Genomic DNA, 18,205 nt, shown 5'->3' on the forward strand with positions numbered 1-18,205 from the left:
AGCGTCAAGATAGTTAGGCTGGGAGAGTGTTGGCGTGCGGTATCATTGAAAGGTCACAAATTTCAGATCTGTCAAGGTACGAGGTGCTTTTTGCCGAGGCGGACATTGACCTAGGTACGTTTTAAACTCTTAGGTTCGGCGAAAGGCGCTGTGCTCTGTGTTTGTGTTTTATTAACCTCGGCTGTAGTTAAGAGTGATGTGCATTTGGTTGTGTCGAACTACGGCTCTTCCTTGTTCGCCGGCTACTGTACTTTTGCATTCAATCCCTGAACGGATTAGCAAATTTAATATGCCATCTGGACAGCTGTATAGCATAGCGATCAAAATGAGCATTTCTTTCTAACCAATGCTACGCAAGGGTGTTGATCTTACGCGTACCTAACAAGCTCGATACCATAGATGCCGAACAGTAGCGGTATTGCAGCACAGGAGCTGTGTACTTGCTTGTAATGTGTGGCTCGGTTGTGCATTTGTCAGTTAGCAGACTGGTTACGGTTGTTTTTAGTTGCAGTTTTTCGTTTGTATTATATTAGAGGGAAGCTCAATGTTTCGCCTGGTCTTATTATGAGAGGTATTATTTAAGAGGTATGGAAAAGCTCTTTCTCCACGCGTTGCATCTTAGCTGTAGTGAGGAGAAGCTCTCCGAGCTGTTTCCTTTGGTGGAGCCATCGCTTCTCCAGTCAAGCTGTGGCTATGGAGCTATGTTAGCTAGCATCGTGTTTTCCACCCAGCAGCTTTATGTTAGCGCCCGTACTATATCAGAATTCATATTTACGCAGTTCTATGCACTGTTTTCCCAGAGTTAGGAAATGCTCTACATATAGAGGCCAGGCGAAAAATAAGAGAATTAACATTGTTTTGGTATGATGTCACAAACATTATAAACAAGGCCTCCGATGTTTAGATGACGATTTTTGCATTTGCTTTTTACCGTTCGTGACGAGTTTGCGAGAGGGTAGCACTCGCAAATTTTGTGCCAGGAGTTACAGGCTAAATACCTACGGATTAGACTTAAAAGCCGATGGAATGGGCCGCTTGCATTATGCTTTACCTGTACCTTATAGAGTTCTGGCGAATCTATCATTTAGCTTCTGTTGACAAGTATGCAGATAAATGGTGGAATCCTAAGGGAAAGCATCAGAATGTAGCACTATAGCGCACGCAAACGCTCTTGATTTGTCCTAGAGTTGTTGTTTTGAAGTCTCTCCCCGACCAATAACAATGGACCGTAGACACTACCCCCCTACCAGCATCTAGACTGTTTTTTTCCCCCTGCTGTCAGACACTGTTTCACCTCATTCATATATTGCTGCCTTTATACACAGTTGTCTATTGCCATATGTATCTTTATGTATTTTACTGGATTACATGGGGTATTTTAGTGCAGATGACCATGTGAATGTCCCCCCAAGGATTTGAACCTGTGACTCTCAGGTTTAGATCAGCATTACTGTGCAGTGCTGTAGTACTATGTAGGGCTGTTCCTCATTCACTGTATAAACCAAAGTCAAAATAATAATCCTAGTTCACTTGTTTGCCGTGGTTTGACCTTCTAGCTGTACGCTGTTCATCTCTGCCCCATGCTATTGTCAGACAAGGTCGTCATTTTATCAGAGGGGGTATTTCAAAAAAGAAATCGTCTGGCATTAACAGCACTGTCTCACATTTGCAAGTACCCCATTTATTTTCCAGTGTTGATTAATGACAGTGTTGTCCAGTGGTCAGGAAACTGGACATGTCACCAGGAAGTTGCAGGTTTGACTCCCAGACAAAAGGGCTCTGAGATCACTGCAAATGTGTGCCTGTCTCCAGGTTTCTGCTGGGAGGCTAACCAAGGAGGAGGAGGATGTCTGGAGACCTGCCACTCAACATCAACATTAAGGAGCCGCGGTGGGACCAGGGCACCTTCATGGGCCGGGCACAGCACTTCTTCATGGTTACCGACCCGCGAAACATCCTGCTGTCCAGCGAGACCCTGGAGGATGCCCGTGTCACCGTGGAGAACTACAGGTGAGGCACGGCAGAGGGAGAAAGGGTGTCTGGCCCTACACTTTATAAGATATAGCAAAACGGGTTAAGTGCAGTGAAGCCGGACCTGACTGGTGTGTGCTTGTGAAACAGGCTGGGGGTGGTAAAGCCAGGCCTGACAGAGGATCAGCTATGGAGGGCAAAGTACATTTATGATTCTGCCTTCCACCCGGACACGGGAGAAAAGATGTTCGTGATTGGACGAATGTCGGCGCAGGTGCCCATGAACATGACCATCACGGGCTGCATGCTCACCTTTTACAGGTAAATTTTCACATTTCACAACAAACATTCACAACAAAAGTGTTACATGGTTATTTACATGCAATATTTAAGCAGTTTGAAAGTGCATTCCTCTTCTTCCCCCCCCCCAAGTATTTTATTAATGTATTTACTTCTTGGTTCATTTATTTGTTCATTTATTAATTAATATGAGTAGCTTTTGCTGTAATTTAAATGTCAGGAAATGTATTGCCATAATTTGAAGCCTGGTGATCTGGCTCTGTCTCTCTTCATCTGTCTTTCCCTCCCTCTTCCTCTGTCTTTCTCTCTCTCACTCTCGCTTTCTCTCCCCCTTTTTCTCTCCTCCTACTACTTTCTCTCCCATTCTCTCTTGCTCTCTCCCTCCCTCCTTAGGACGACCCCGGCTGTGGTGTTCTGGCAGTGGGTAAACCAGTCCTTCAACGCCATCGTCAACTACACCAACCGCAGCGGAGATGCCCCCATCACCGTCAAGTAGGTGACTAAGATATCCACTCAAAATTCCCACCGCGTTTTTTAGGAGGGCTCACCTGCGGCACTCTCGCCTACTGTGGTACATTTCGCATCCACCCCCAGCCATATGCTACGACCACCCAGCTGCGAGGTCAAACACTCCATCGTCGGTCCATCACTGCTATAACGTTTAGATGGAACTGCATGTGCATGTCTTTCCTCTGGTGCACGAATATGGCAGTGAGCAAACCATAAGATGTGACACGTAGCCAGGTGGGGTCTTAGGGAGGGCTGTTGGAAATCATGGAAATCATGAAAAGAAATAAATACTGGAAATAGATTATGTTAATTTAGCAAACACACTTTTCCAGAGCAGCTTCCAGCACAAACGAACAGAAGTGTATCCAACCAAGTTATATGAGCAACAGACCAGACCAGTGATTCATTTCAGCATCACCACAAGTTAACTATACAGCCTGGAAAACTATGGGCCAGTGCATATGGTTTGAAGACTGATAGGTATGAGGGGACTGTCCCATTCACTCTCCTGTATGCCAGACCTTGATGCAAGCAAGAGCAAGAAGCCAGTGAAGTGAGGCAAGGTGCAACGTGTAGATAGATAGATAGATAGATAGATAGATTTGAGATAAACCAGCAGACTAATGTCTATTTATCTATCACAATAGAGAGCTTCTGTATGTAGACTCCGAATATAACCACAGTGAGTAACAGATGATACAAGTGTTACTCTTTCAGTTTCTCACAAAACGTTTTGGTGTATTTTAGGTGATGGCATGTGTGAAGTAAGCCATTTAAATTAAAGGACAGCACGTTCTGTGTTCAGTCCCTCAGTGATCAGTATCAAAAAAGGAAGGTAGAGGTAGTTTGCATTGCGTTGAGATCATATCAGGCATGGAAAAAAGCAGTGCTGTCTGAATTTCTCCATAGTTTTATGTTGTACTGAGGTCACGCAGAGCATAGCACTTCTACAAGATCTACATGTATTTGCACGTGGCCTCCTCCATCAGCTTCAGTAGTAATCCATCTCCATGGTAACAGTATGATATTGGCATGCATGCTGCCAGACCAGCAGAGGATACTAGTTAACTTTTACCAGCGATGGGGTTTCCTGTGTAAATCTTTGTGCTATCTGGCTGAAAGATTTTCCAGCACAGGAGAATGCCGCCGCCCGTCACTTCTCTGACGCTATGATTAGACAGAGACTCTCTGGCGTTTGCTGGTCTCTGGTAGTTCATTAGCACCCTGCTGAGAAAGGCAGGCAGCGCTCGCACTACGGTGGGCGTTTAATGTATTCGGCTCCTCCTCTTCCCGCAGCCAGCTGGGCGCCGCGTACGTCAGCGCCACCACTGGAGCTGTGATCACCGCACTGGGACTCAAGTCTCTCACCAAGGTAGGAGCAGAGATCATCTGTCATCATTGAGATGTCGGCACTTCAATGTTTTGCATTGAATATTGTGTTGTTGAGGCTGGAGTTCCGGTGATGGCAGATGTGTACGGCTGTTTGATGGCAGTAAGACTTGTAACTCCTTTGGTTGTTCTTGTAATTACTGTCAGTGTGGGTGGAGCAAAATATGTCAAGGTCTGCCACTTCTGGAACTCTTTAAATAGTCACAGGAAGTCTGTTTTTGAGACAGGAAAGAATTTTTTTTTTTTTTTTTTTTTTTTTTTGAGGGTCTTGCAAGTGATAAACAGTCTCTGGGGGACTGGGATTCCATTACATTCACAAAGACACTTTAGTGACTGGCTGTATTACCTATGTGTATTTGATTTCGTTTTGTTTATACTAAGATTATGACGGCATTTTTGTCCATCTCTCTACTCCTGCCAGCACCTGCCGGCCATCATCGGCCGCTTTGTCCCCTTCGCCGCTGTAGCCGCTGCCAACTGCATAAACATCCCTTTCATGAGGCAGAGGTGAGGGCATGCTGCCATTACATCACATTATTACATTGATGGGATACTGGTCAGCATACAGTGTAATAATGTAGTATCATTTAGGAGATGCTCTTATACAGAGTGACTTACATAGGGTACTGTTTTATTCATCTATACAGTTGGATATCTACTATATTGGAGTTAGTCTTGGGTACGTAACTTGCCCAAGGGTGTAACAGTAGTGCCCCAGAGGGGAACTGAACCAGCAATCTTTCAGTTTCTAGCCCTGCTCCTTTCCACCACACCACACTGCTGCCTCATTTGTCACAGGGTGCACTGTTACTCCATGAGTTCAGCAGTGTACAACATGTAATATATTACTGATTGTTATCCGTAATTAACTGTCCTCAAGCATGCAGTATAGCCTGTGAAAGAGAAGAAGCAGAAATTAAGTGCTTTTTAAGGGGTCCAGCAGGACAGGTTGAAGCCTGTGGTCTTTGCCTCAGTAGCTCCGCTCTCCCCCCCCTGCAGGGAGCTGAAGTACGGAATCCCGGTGACTGACGAGGAGGGGAACCGGTTAGGGGAGTCCGCCAGCGCCGCCAAACAGGCCATCGTCCAGGTGGTTGTGTCCCGGATTGGCATGGCTGTGCCTGCGATGGGTGAGGGCGCCCTCCGCAGGGCTGGAGGTCACATTGTTCATAATGAGTCCAGTATTGCAGCAGTCTCCTCACATTTAACAGGAGGACCATCTATGCCTTTGTATTTCATGAATAATTCACTCGGTTGCATGAGTTGTAGATACATCACACTTTGACCGAAGATAATGCGTAGCATCTTCACCCTGGTCCCAGAGGGGTGGGGTCTTTTACTTTTGGTTAAAGTCAGGATGTATGGAATATCTTACAGTCTTATTTCCTATTAAGTTACAAAAAACACATAAAAATAACATTCTGTTTAAGTCACATAATATGATTGACAGTAGGGGTGGGCGATATATCAAATATACTCGATGTATCGCGGCTTGTTCTACGTGGGCGGCAGTGTAGCATAGTGGTTAAGGTACCCTTGGGCAAGGTACTTAACCCACAGTTGCCTCAGTAAATATCCAGCTGTATAAATGGATAACATTGTAAAGAACTGTAACCTATGTAAGTCGCTTTGGATAAAAGCGTCTGCCAAATGAATAAATGTAAATGTAAATGACTATATCGCGAACATTGAGTACAAATTATGTAATTTTTTTAAGCCGCTGGCATGAGACTCGCTTTGGCGTTTCGCTTCTCTCGCTCTCGCCTATGGCTCTCAAAAAGAAGAAAACTCACATACATACGTCACACACACTCGCCCGCCCATCCAGACCACTCTCCTGGGCGAGTGTGTGTGAAGTATATAAGTGAGACGTGTTTTTGTATCTGGAGGGAACAGGGAAAGAGGCTGGAGAGAGCGAAAGAAGTGAAGCGCCAAAGCGAGTTGAGTATACGGGCTGAGTTCGGAAACGGTAATATGCGACCATTTTTTGAGAGTGTGTGAGTTAAAATTTCACGTGGTCGCATTCGTGCGAGTGCCTGATGATTAGGCTGTTTTGATGCCCCTCTAGCACGGGTACTGCATTAGCCATTGTGTTTGAAAGTAGTACTTTTTCTTCTTCACTGGCTCAGTTGGTCTCTCCCTACCTGCACTCTCCCTGCCTATACACTCGTTCTGATGATGAAACGCGCGAAACAATCCATTTAGCTGTTACCGTGTTCCAAAGATGAAGCAGTCTATAGCTGATTATTTTAACCCTTTCACACGTAACCTATTTTATGCTATGTAGTGCACGTTACATGACATGGTTCATTATGTTTTCATTAGCGTTATTAAGCTTCTTGTAGTTTTCACCACTGCATTTGCTATATTTTTTAATGTTAATTCGCTGTTTCCTCAAAGATAGAATTAGCTAGAATTTTTTCCCATCTCCTGTTCTAATTGCACCGGTTTTAGTATACGTGCTAAATGGCTATCAGATCGGTGTGACTGTACGTGCGAAAGGGTTAAAAAACAAAATGAGGAGAGCGAGAGAGAGGAGGAGGCTGGTGGAGAGGGAGAGCAAACGAGAGGTCCTGACTCAGACACAACTGATGATGAGAGTGCAGGTGCAGGCAGGGAGAGAATGACTGAGCCAGTGAAGAAGAAAAAGTACTACTATCAACCACAATAGCTAACGCAGTACCTGTGGTTGCGGTACGAGGGAAACTTAATGTTCAGATTAAGATATTTTGCAAATTTCAAGTTTCGAGTCACTGTCAATCTTTACATCAATACAAAACTAGGGTATGCAAATTAAGACAACTATTCATCAGCATGCTAGGTCATTGATTAATACCATGCTGTACCAGAAAAAAAAAGGGTGTGACCAAATCATGTGCTGGTGCGACCAACTGAGAAAGTTGGTACCACCAGTGCTACCAGTGGGGAAGTTAGTCTGGAACCCTGGTATGGCAAGGAAGATGTTGAACAAACAACGGTTATCTTTAACTTGGTTGTGATTTCCCCCTTTTTGCATGCAAGTTTAAAATTGTTCCAATAGAAACCACTAATGAATATAAACAAGAATGTTTTAATGCAGACATATGTTGCAGGGACTATTAGAATCATAATACTGGTGTGAGTGTATGCATCAAAGGGTTAAATTGAGCATTTATGAAGTGCTTTAGAGGAGATTTCAAAATATCAAGATGTATATCGTGTATCACGATATAGCGTGAAAATATCACAATATTATTTATAGGCCATATCGCCCAGCCCTAATTGACAGAATGGTCTCTTTTAGATGAAGTATGAGAGCATTTGCTCTGTGAGGTCAATGTTGCACATGTATGAGATTATAAACATTATGTTGTTGTTAATGTGAAAAGAATGAGTTTTTGGTGTCACTCAGAGTTATGAACATTTCAGAGATATGCACAACCCCCATTCCCAGCGTGTTCAAATAGCCAAAGTTGGACTGTACTTGCTAAGTCTGATTTGCTCAGTTCCTGTAACAGAAGGGGATTGGTCACGCCTCCTCACGGATGTGACCAATCCAGACAGTGGCAGCCAATGATTGGTGAAAACAGTTGAGCATTGCTCAGAGCATTGATCAGACCTATTCATTTTTGTTCTCTCTCCCCCTTAAAGCCATCCCTCCTGTGATCATGAACACACTGGAGAAGAAAGCTTTCATGAAGGTAAGCAGGGGATCACCAATCAGGCTCTTCACAGCAAAGATGCCCTAGCAAAAACCGTCGTGGCCTGCATTCCTGCTCGGGCCTAGGCATCAGCTTTTATATGCAGTAAAGATGGACAGAGGAGAACGCTTGGAACATCTCCTCTTTAATGTGAGGAGAACAATGTTTTTAGCTCTCTTTCTCCCTCTCTCTCCCTCTCTCTCCTCTCGTCTCATCTCAGCGGTTCCCAGTGCTCAACGCCCCCGTACAGGTTGGACTGGTGGGACTGTGGTGAGTACTGTTTGCGGCCTCAAGGCTCAGCACCTTCAGCTAAATTTGTTTTAGTTACACCCACAAGGCTGGCTTCCTCCATCATAACCTTGCAGTGCCCAGTCTTTCGGGTCAGCAGAGCAGGTCTGATTGTTGCTGGTGTCAGTTGAAAAAGTTATTTTAGATTTTGGAATGCCATTTGACGGGACTCTCCTAGTGACAATGTCATTGATTTTATGAAGATGGGATACTGGTCAGCATACAGTAGAGTGGCCCAGCCTTGTGGGAGTCATGTCATTTAGCCCTGTTGAAGTAAATGTTGCTTTTGTTTAAAGAGCAGTAGTTTGGATTTCAACGTTGCCTGAATTATTAGTAAATGCATTTTAGAATAGAGAATAGTAACACCTGCTTACATCTGTTACTGGGATTTAAGAGCAAAGCACGTTACCAGGGGAGCCATGTGGTGTAGCGGTAAGGAGCAGCAGTGTGGTGTAGTGGTAAGGAGCAGCAGTGTGGTGCAGCGGTATGGAGCAGCAGTGTGGTGTAGCGGTAAGGAGCAGCAGTGTGGTGTAGTGGTAAGGAGCAGCAGTGTGGTGCAGCGGTATGGAGCAGCAGTGTGGTGTAGTGGTAAGGAGCAGCAGTGTGGTGCAGCGGTATGGAGCAGCAGTGTGGTGTAGTGGTATGGAGCAGCAGTGTGGTGCAGCGGTATGGAGCAGCAGTGTGGTGCAGCGGTAAGGAGTAGCCGTGTGGTGCAGCGGTAAGGAGTAGCCGTGTGGTGCAGCGGTAAGGAGTAGCCGTGTGGTGCAGCGGTAAGGAACAACCGTGTGGTGCAGCGGTAAGGAGCAGCAGTGCAGTGTAGCGGTAAGGAGCAGCCGTGCAGTGTAGCGGTAAGGAGCAGCCGTGTGGTGTAGCGGTAAGGAGCAGCCGTGTGGTGTAGCAGTATGGAGCAACAGTGTGGTGCAGCAATAAGGAGCAGCCGTGTGGTGCAGCAGTATGGAGCAGCAGTGTGGTGTAGTGGTAAGTAGCAGCAGGGGTAAGGAGCAGAGCAGTAGTTTAATGTAGCGGTAAGGAGCAGAACAGGTGTGTGGTTCAGCGGTAAGGAGCAGGACAGCAGTGTGGTGTAGTGATGTGGAGCAGGGCAGCAGTGTGCTGTAGTGGTAAGGTGTATCAGTAAATATCCAGATGTATAAATGAATGCTGTAAAAATTGTAAGTAATGTAAATTGCTCTGAATAAGAGCATATGCTGAAGCAAATGTGATGTTCTGCTGCCATCTGTGTGATTAGCATACAGGAAGCACTTCCCATTCATCCTGTACTTCTACTTCCTTCTTTCAGCCTGGTATTCGCCACCCCGCTCTGCTGCGCCCTCTTCCCACAGAAAAGGTATGCTCTTGGCATCCTGCACTGTGACATCATTGGCAACATCAGAAAGGGGATTCTGTCAGGCCCTCTCTAATGCTGTGTGCCCCTCTTTTTTAGCTCCATGAAGGTGAGCAGCCTGGAGCCGGAGCTACAGGAGCGGATTCGCCAGAACAGCCCCCACACCACCACAGTCTACTTCAACAAAGGCCTGTAGGGGGTGCTGGTGCAACTGCAATGGCAGCAATTTAGTGGGCACAGCAAGATATATATTTAAAGCTTATTTTTTTAACCAGTTATTCACAGCTTTGGAATTGAATGTGTCCTCAGAAGAGGTGTTTGTGGGTTGACTTTTAGGCGTTATGTATGTAAATATGTCTATAACTTGTAGGTCATTTGGTTGTTTGGTTTTTATGGGCATGGTTAGATTTTGATAAAATGTGTGGAGAAGTTAGTTTTGGACTGCTTTGAGTGTCAGGAGAAACAGACCAAGTGTAGACCTTCACTCCTATAACAAATAGTTCAGACCAGCTTTAATCATTTCCTTGTTTGTCACATTAATAATATTCTCCATGTCAGTTATTTATTGTATTTCTCCTATGGTGTAAGCACATATCTTGTGAGCTGTTAGCACTAAAAATGAGTGGTTGTCCTGTCTGCAAAATGATGTTAAAACTTTATTCAGTAGAAACCATAAAAGTTCTGGTTGCAGTGGTTATGAGCCATGAGGGTGTCCCATCCCCTTTACAACGACCCCTCTTAGTAACCAGTGTCAGACGCATTTATTCTTATTATTGTTTCACCGTACAATCTTGCTTGCAGATAATGCTGTATACCATGCCCGTTAAAGTGCCCTTCTTCCAAATTTCCCCCACACAATTTAACCAGAAAAACCTCAGTGTGATTTTAATTAAGACTATGTAGAAGTACTGATGTTGCAGAGATGGCAGTACATGAACATGCATCATAAGCAGACCAGTAATGATGATGCCTTTGGATAGACACGGCCTGCCGAGGAAAGAGCTCCATGCCTTAAAGAGAGCTGGATCGTAATTACATGGATTGATACCACACCGCCGTCTATCCCACTGCATCTCTGCAGAGCGTACTGAATGTGATTGTTGGTGAAGGTCATTGTTTGTCGTGTCTTTGAGGAATGTATTGTAGATTTGAGACGTTGCAGCAAACGAGTTGCTAATCCGTTACCCGAGCACCTGGCCCCACCGCCTTCCTGCAGTTGGTTCCCTGGTTAACAGCAAAAAAGGTTAATTGCACAGACTGTGCTGTTCACTGTTATTTCTTAACGGCATTTAAATTATTTACTATCATTTAATGTTGTATCATTACCTTTGGGAAAAAAAAATGCAGAAAAGTCTAGTGTCTCTCTGCATAAAAATCGGGTCACTTTGATTGTGAAGTTTATTCGGATTTGTGATTACCGAGCTCAGCGGAAGAGACAACCCTTTTATGTGCTCACCATACAATGAGTGCGGGACTCTCCAAGAAATTTTATTTCTTTGTTTTTATTTCCTGCAAAAAGAGTCAGACTGGTTTCGAAGCCCAGAAGGACTTGACAGCAAGAGGCGATTGGCTGGGCTCGTCTGGTATGACAGGTGTTAAATGTAACGTAGTAAACATCGCTGCGGTTGTGTGATCCTGGGTTTATTGTATCCTGATAGCAGCACATTCACAAAGGTAGGATCTCATTTCTGTGGAGGAACGGCAAGGGCCTGTAGCAGTTTTTCCTTTTTGACTTATAGTGGTCTCAAATGCAGAAAAAACTTGATTCATACAGGAACTTACAGTTTGATTCGCACAGGACAAATAATACAAAATAATAAACAAAACTGACTTGAGGTGGGAGTTTTCTATGTTTGAACCATTAAGATTAGCTTTGAGGTGTGGTTAATTAGCCTGTTGGTGTGTCCAACATGCTAATTTTCCTCTGGATGCATATGCATAGTTTTATTTATTTAAAACAACATTCACATCTCTTCTGAAGGAATTCAAGAGAACTGTTCACTTCAATGCTGCCCTGTTGTTAAATGTTTGTCAAATGGGAAGTTGATGTCTTGAATGTATAAATATGTAAGCAGGCAAAGAAAGCGTGGTTGTGTTTATCTATCCCATTACTATGTACCAAGGGTAGTGGTACAAAAATGTGTATTTTTGACCGCTGAAAGCGCAGTGCTCCTTAAATCCACCAGGGGGCGCACAGGGCTTTCTACAATGGCGGTTTCACCAGCTGCATCGGTATTGCACAATTTACTGTTTCTGTCTTAACTGTTCTGAATTGCATACGTAGCATGTAGCTGGCGCATATGTTTGCGTTTGTTATCTTTTTGTAGTGTTACAGCACTTTAGCTGAAAATGCAACAGTAGTCTATAGATCTCAGTGTATCAAGTACAAGCTTTCAGTGTTACTTTTTCTCAAAGCAAAGGAACTGACAGATATCGCAAGCAGTACATAATTTCAGAGGAACTTCCCAGTTTCTTAAAATCCTATATTTTTAAAGGAATATCTCAAACTATCACTTTTGCAATATGCCACTGTAGACACACTACAATTACCAGACAAACACGTTTTTAAATGTGGAAAATATGTATAATTCAATTATTGACATTCTGATATGTAGTTTTGTTCATAGTTTGTGGAATATATCGCAATATTTTAAAGTATGCTGTCAAATATATTTGTATGTCTATATATTTAACAATACATGCATAAAATTACATATGTGTGCCAATAATATATGCAATTAATGCAGCATAGGGTGACTTTCTCATTTTGGATTTCATGTAATGGCTTTTTGACATACTAATTCTTCAAAGGCTAGTTTCATTTGATTCCTTTTGAAATGAAGGGAAAATCAACTGTATGTTTCACAGACTTGTTGTTGCAAAACCAAAGCCATTCTTTTATTTATAATATATTCACTTACATTTAACCATCAGTATAATGCACATGTTGAATCTGCAGAAGACTTCAGCATAACACAAACACATCCGCATACACTTACTCTAATTGTCTGAGTCCATTAATGTTGTTTATTTTTATTAGGGATGGAGTAGAGTTAACACGAACAAAAAATATGTGGAGTGTTGAGTGACAGAGTGAGACTGGATTAGTGTAGGCTTGTGGATTATACACATGAAGGGACACCAAGCCAAAGATGAATAATTTATTTAGCTGGGTTGACGAATGTTAGCACTACAAAAGTATTGTCACTGCTATAAAGGGGCCCACTGTAAGGGGAGGTTGATGTCATTGCTGACTTAGAGATACTGATGAGATCTAGGGTCCCTGGTCACTCAGCCTGGGGGGCTGAACATTCTGTTTAATGTAGAGGCACAATGCATAAGACAATCTGAAGACATTTGTGCTTTCTTACCAAGGACAATTGAGGTGTATATTCTACAGGTTGTCCAATATGCAAAATGAGTGGAAATAGATCTTAAAACACACATACACACAAACTTGTCAGTTTTGTGCAGTCAGTATTGGTGCTCTGTACTTGTGTATTTTTTCCTATGTTTTGTATAAAATTGGAAGGTGTGTTACACCTATGTGAGATGTGTATTTCCCTAGAACAACAGAATAAAGGTGATGGAAATGTGTGCGAGGTGCAGTGTTTTATGTTCCCAAAATACTCTGAGCTGCAGATATGTGCATATGCACCCAGCTTCCTGAGAGTAGAGGGATATTGTAAACATGGAAAGAGAACTCTCACTCCAGGACTTGCATGACAGTCACAATTTATTTATATTTCACTGTTCCGCAGAGCCTTTGAAAGTCCTGCAAGACCGAGAGTACAAGAATACTCTTTCCAACTCTCCTCACGAGAAGGTCCTGGGGCTGAGCCCTGAACCTCTCATTTATAACCTATAAGGCTGCTCCAGAATACCTCAAACATTGCCTGACTGAGGGTCACCTGTCTGCCAGGGCAGGTTAGGCCAAACCAGCTTTAATGTACATTTGTGAAAAGGCCTCCTTGACACAGGAGCTGGTAATTCTGACTTACAGAGGTTTGTTCAGTTAAGTTTATTTTTTTAAAAAACAATGGCACAATGACAGCAGTCCTTTGTTCGGCTTTGGCCCCAAACAAATGCTGTCTATCGGGGTCCTGGCGAAAACTGAACCAAAGGACTGAAAACATCAACCACAACCAAATAGTGTAAACTGGGGGGTATTCCAGAAAGGTAGTTTAAGAAATCATAAACTGTAGCCTGAACTCTGACTTAACTAAGCCAGATGTGACAGTTCCAGATTTCTTGGTTCCACAAAGGTCAAATCCAGTTTAATTAATGTTAAGTCAATCTTAATTGAAAAATTAAACTGAAAACAGGTGTGTTCATGTAGTATTTAGTAAGCCATCACCTGTCAATCACAAAAATAATTATTATTCGTGGATGCCAATACTAAATCGAAAACTGCACCTCTTGCTTTCCAATATTTTAGTAATAAATGTGAAAGCATTATGAGAGCATACAATGAGTACCTTCACATACTCTTAAAAAAGCAACACTTCAGTGGCAGCAAAGGAAAGAGACCAGGCTTGGCAAAAAATTGCTGATAGAATGACTGCATACATTAATCAATGACACATGTCCCCTTCAAGATAACAGTCCTTAAAAATGGGTGATTATAGAGAATGTTTTTAAACACAAGTTGAGTAATGTTTTGTGAATGTAATTTACTATATTGCCTATTACAGTTATAATGCTGTTTTCTGTATCATGAAGAAATGGATTGTTTTTCGATTTCCTTTTTTCCTTGGGGGTGTCAAGTGATACTTGGCAGCAAATTAAAATCTAAGATTAAAGAGTCAGAATTAAAGTATAAAAATGTTCAAAATGGTAAGGTCCCAAAGCAACACCAATTTAAATATATACTGTAACTGTTGTAATACTCAAAATCAATATACTTGTATGTGCTTTTACTCATTAGCCAACAGGGGGTTGAATGACATTTTGAAATAAAGGTTTAACTATGGAAGGGTTGAAACAAAAGATTCAGTTGATGCCTATACATTAATGCTGTGAAAGGATTTCCTATTCAAAAAATTAATGGTAATATGGGTTCCATCAATGTACCCAATCGTTGGAAATCCTGAGGAATGCATTGAATTTAATCATTTAGGGCATTCGGCATTTCGTATTAACAAAATTGGCCGTGGAATATGCATGGATTATAGGATACAGGAGGCTACAAGCAATCCTGTAGACCTCCTCTTTAATGGGATCCATGGATTTATGGCCAGGGAATACAACAAAAAAGTGCAAAAAGCACTTGAATGCAAGGCACTCTCTTCCAATGGCTCTACATAGCATGCATTCAGCTAGTGAGATCTCACGATTAAATTACATGGCTTGCCATATATCTGCCGATTAAATGATAAAACAGCTCGCCATATATCTGCTGAATAAATGATAAGGACTTGCCATATATCTGATGATTAACTGATAACACAGCTTGCCACACATCTGACAATTAAATGATCACACAGTGATCACAGCTGTCACAGAGCAGTGTGTGACAATGTAAATGTCTGAAATGTAAAGCTTGTCAAACAAAGCATGGGCCTGGATCAATGGGATTTTCTTGAAAGGGACACGCCATGATGACCAAGGGCCTGATACTTTTAAAACTCATGTTTTTGTGCTTGGTCAGGCTTAGCTCAAGTTAACCTGCCAAAGAGCAGGTTAACTTCAGAAGGTGATTTTTCATAGTAACTGATGTGGGATTACTTTGATCTCACTTTTTGGAACTGCAAATTTGAGATTTCTAGTTCCCTTAAGCACTCGCTAATCCCGCTATTTGCAATCCCCCTGGATCTCACCATCCAAACTGCATCTAAAACAACAGACACCAATATCTCTGTCAAATGTGAAGGTTCTGCCATGCGTATTTCTCTATCCTTTTCCGGTCAAAGATTAATTTATATCATATGCTTACCTGGAAAGGGGCTGCTTCCAGCTGTATGGTGACAAAAGCAACAAGTGCCAAATCAAAGAGTGTGTGCGTGTGTGAGATGTGTTGTGACCCCTTTCTAAGACAGCTGGAGGACACAGTAGAGACTAGAGAGAAACTGTTATGTATTGCTCAAAACCTAATGTGGAGAATAAACCCCAACACATCTAAAACACACCCATTAATTTCAACCTAAGACAGAGTGGAAGGCACTTTTTCCCCCTCAAAGTCACTCTCAAGGAGAGGCCTCAAAATGAGCCAGCAGAACCAGTGTGTCTGGTCACCTGACCCCATGAGCCAATCAGTTCCCCTGACAGCCTCCTATGTAACCAGATGGATGGAAGATTACTGTCATCGGGGACATGCTGCGAGTGGCATGTGGGTGTGAACCCAATAGCCTGCCACCATGCCCAACCCAAAACTGCCCTTTCACTAAAGGGGAGTGTCTCCACAGTGATACTGTGCCAAAACCACAGGGCTATGACTCAGCACTTACAAGCCATGCCAAACAAAGGCCAAGAGAGTCATTCACCCATAGTGTTTACTACTAAAACTAAAGCTAACAAAAAAACAGACTTTGGAGTTTTGAACTTGCTTCAGATACTGTCTATATCAGATGACATTACAATAAGTGTAGTGCCAACTTTATGACATTAATTCATTTGAAGTCAGAGAATTTTTCCCTTTTATACAAGTGGTTTGTATCTGAGTTTTGGTAATGCTGACAATAAACTTGATATTGTACCACTTCAGTATCCCTTCGATTCGAGACTTAGTGTTGACACCACAAGGTTGTGGGCTCGAGCTTTGGCCAAAAATGACCAGTTGCTTTCCTTGACTGCCACCGAGCCAGGACAGGGTGTGACTTTTTAAACCACCAGGCCTTTAACACAGACCAGGGGAGGACAGAGGAATGCAGCAGCGAGAGCCATCCAGATTACAGAGATTATTTCAGTTTGGGCTGCAGCAGAGCTGGTTAAAGCCAAGCCCAAAGACCAAGGTCACACTGAAATCACACATTCCACCATTGTATAATGTATTCATCTCTCAGCTGCAGTCAGACAGCGACCGTGGAATCAATCACTAAATAACAGGGTAGAGTTACCCCTGGCATTCCATGATTTAGGAATCGCATACATGCGGGGGGTTTCCTTGCTTAAACCGAAGGCTTCAGCTGTGAACTTTTGCCCAACTCTGTGAGATGCTGATTTCACAGCCAAGAGCAACAAAGAGCAATTATCACGCCCTAAATGCAGCCTGGGAAAAAGTAGCAAACAAGTGACAAATGCTTTGAATTGACAGAAACAGATCAGAGATAACAGATATCCATATTATGGTTTCATGCAGAGAGGAAGGTACTGCCACTCACTCTAAAAATACAGACCAGATAGTCAGCTTGGTGTGTTCCACAATGAAAATTCTACCCCTGCAATTATTGAAGCTACAAGCATTCCGATTCGTTGGCTTACCGTGAACAATCTTTGTGGGGTGGGATCTAAAACAGAGCATCCCATAGTAAACACAGACATGCACCCCCAGTAGAACCTACCGTCACCAGGCAGAGCCTGCCACAGCAAAGGAGACAGATTATGTGGTCATACAACAACTTGTAAGGGATGTAACGGAACAGTGGGCCCACGGTTCGGTATGTATCGCGGTTTTTGGGTCAAGGTAACGGTACGGTTTCGGTATCTTCATATTTAAGAAAAAAATAAAAACACATCACCCTTTAAACAATGAACTCCTTATTTAGCCTACAGACAAATAAAACTTTCCATTCAGAAAAATGGCAGCATGACTGACTAGTAGGGCTGCTCGATTATGGCAAAAATAATATCACAATTATTTTGGTCAATATTGAGATCACGATTATTTAACACGATTACTCATTGACTTTAGAAACATCATGCATTTATTGAACTTTTAACCCTTTCTCATAGTAACTTATGTTTATGCTATGTAGCACGACTGTTACATGATTTATGTTTTCATTAACGTTATTAAGCTTCTCATTGTTTTCAGTTAGCATTTGCTATATTTTTGACGTTAAATCGCTGTTCCCGCAAAGATAAAATTAGCTAGAATTTTTCCAATCTAGTGTTCTAATCGCACTAGAGATGAACGGTATGAAAGTTTATACTGTTGAAAAATCTCCGGAGCGCTATCACTGCCTTCTGCCATGTTTTCACTGAAGCAAAACAAACCCCGTTGCATGCTGTGCCTGCGTACCTGCGTCTGGGAGACTAACTTTGGTTGACGCTAGGTGAGTTTTTCAAAGCGCGGTAATCACCCACGGTTTTAATAATTAAATTTTGAAACGGTAATTCTAACCGTCAGGAATTTTACCGGCAACCTTTTCATCCCTAAATCGCATCGGTTTTAGCATACGCGCTAAACAGCAAATCACGCCGGTGTGAGCGTTCGTGAGAATGTTTGTTTTTAGTTTACCCTCTCTTCTCCAGCTCGTATTTGCATACAGAGCGCTGATAGGCTCCAGGGAAATTCTGACAGGCTCCAGAGATGCATGTGCGTGTAGTCTGCAGCGCAATAAGCAAGTTTTGAAAATTATAGAAAAATGACAGGCATGTCGTATTACCGCGGTTCACGGGTACGTATTGAACCGTAGGGGGCGTACCGAACGGTTCGACAAAATACCGTGTACCGTTGCATCCCTATGTGGTACTGTGATGACACAATTCAAGGTATTTGATTGAGCTCAATATTGTGGAGTTTAAGTAGATGTAAGGCTGTCCTCCTTCAGAAGATTGGGCTACCTTC

The 18,205-nt window shown here is 42.8% G+C and overlaps 1 protein-coding gene across 2 annotated transcripts; it reads left to right on the plus strand.

Moving 5' to 3' along the window:
- On the plus strand, positions 1–12,026 carry sfxn3 (sideroflexin 3). 2 transcript variants are annotated; one of them, XM_036547366.1, is made up of 11 exons: positions 1–114; positions 1,813–2,010; positions 2,122–2,292; positions 2,665–2,763; positions 4,078–4,153; positions 4,592–4,677; positions 5,170–5,297; positions 7,798–7,847; positions 8,068–8,117; positions 9,433–9,480; positions 9,577–9,673. In XM_036547366.1, exons 2-11 carry the CDS (start codon positions 1,847–1,849, stop codon positions 9,671–9,673), a joined length of 969 nt encoding a protein of 322 aa, XP_036403259.1. In that variant the 5' UTR covers positions 1–114; positions 1,813–1,846. The 2 variants fall into 2 exon arrangements, with proteins under 2 accessions (XP_036403259.1, XP_036403260.1); XM_036547367.1 differs by lacking the exon at positions 1–114 and having other exon boundaries at positions 1,847–2,010; positions 9,577–12,026.
- Positions 12,027–18,205: the final 6,179 nt, after the last annotated feature.

Source organism: Megalops cyprinoides, chromosome 15 (genome assembly GCF_013368585.1).
Source record: "Megalops cyprinoides isolate fMegCyp1 chromosome 15, fMegCyp1.pri, whole genome shotgun sequence".
NCBI classification, from domain to species: Eukaryota; Metazoa; Chordata; class Actinopteri; order Elopiformes; family Megalopidae; genus Megalops; species Megalops cyprinoides.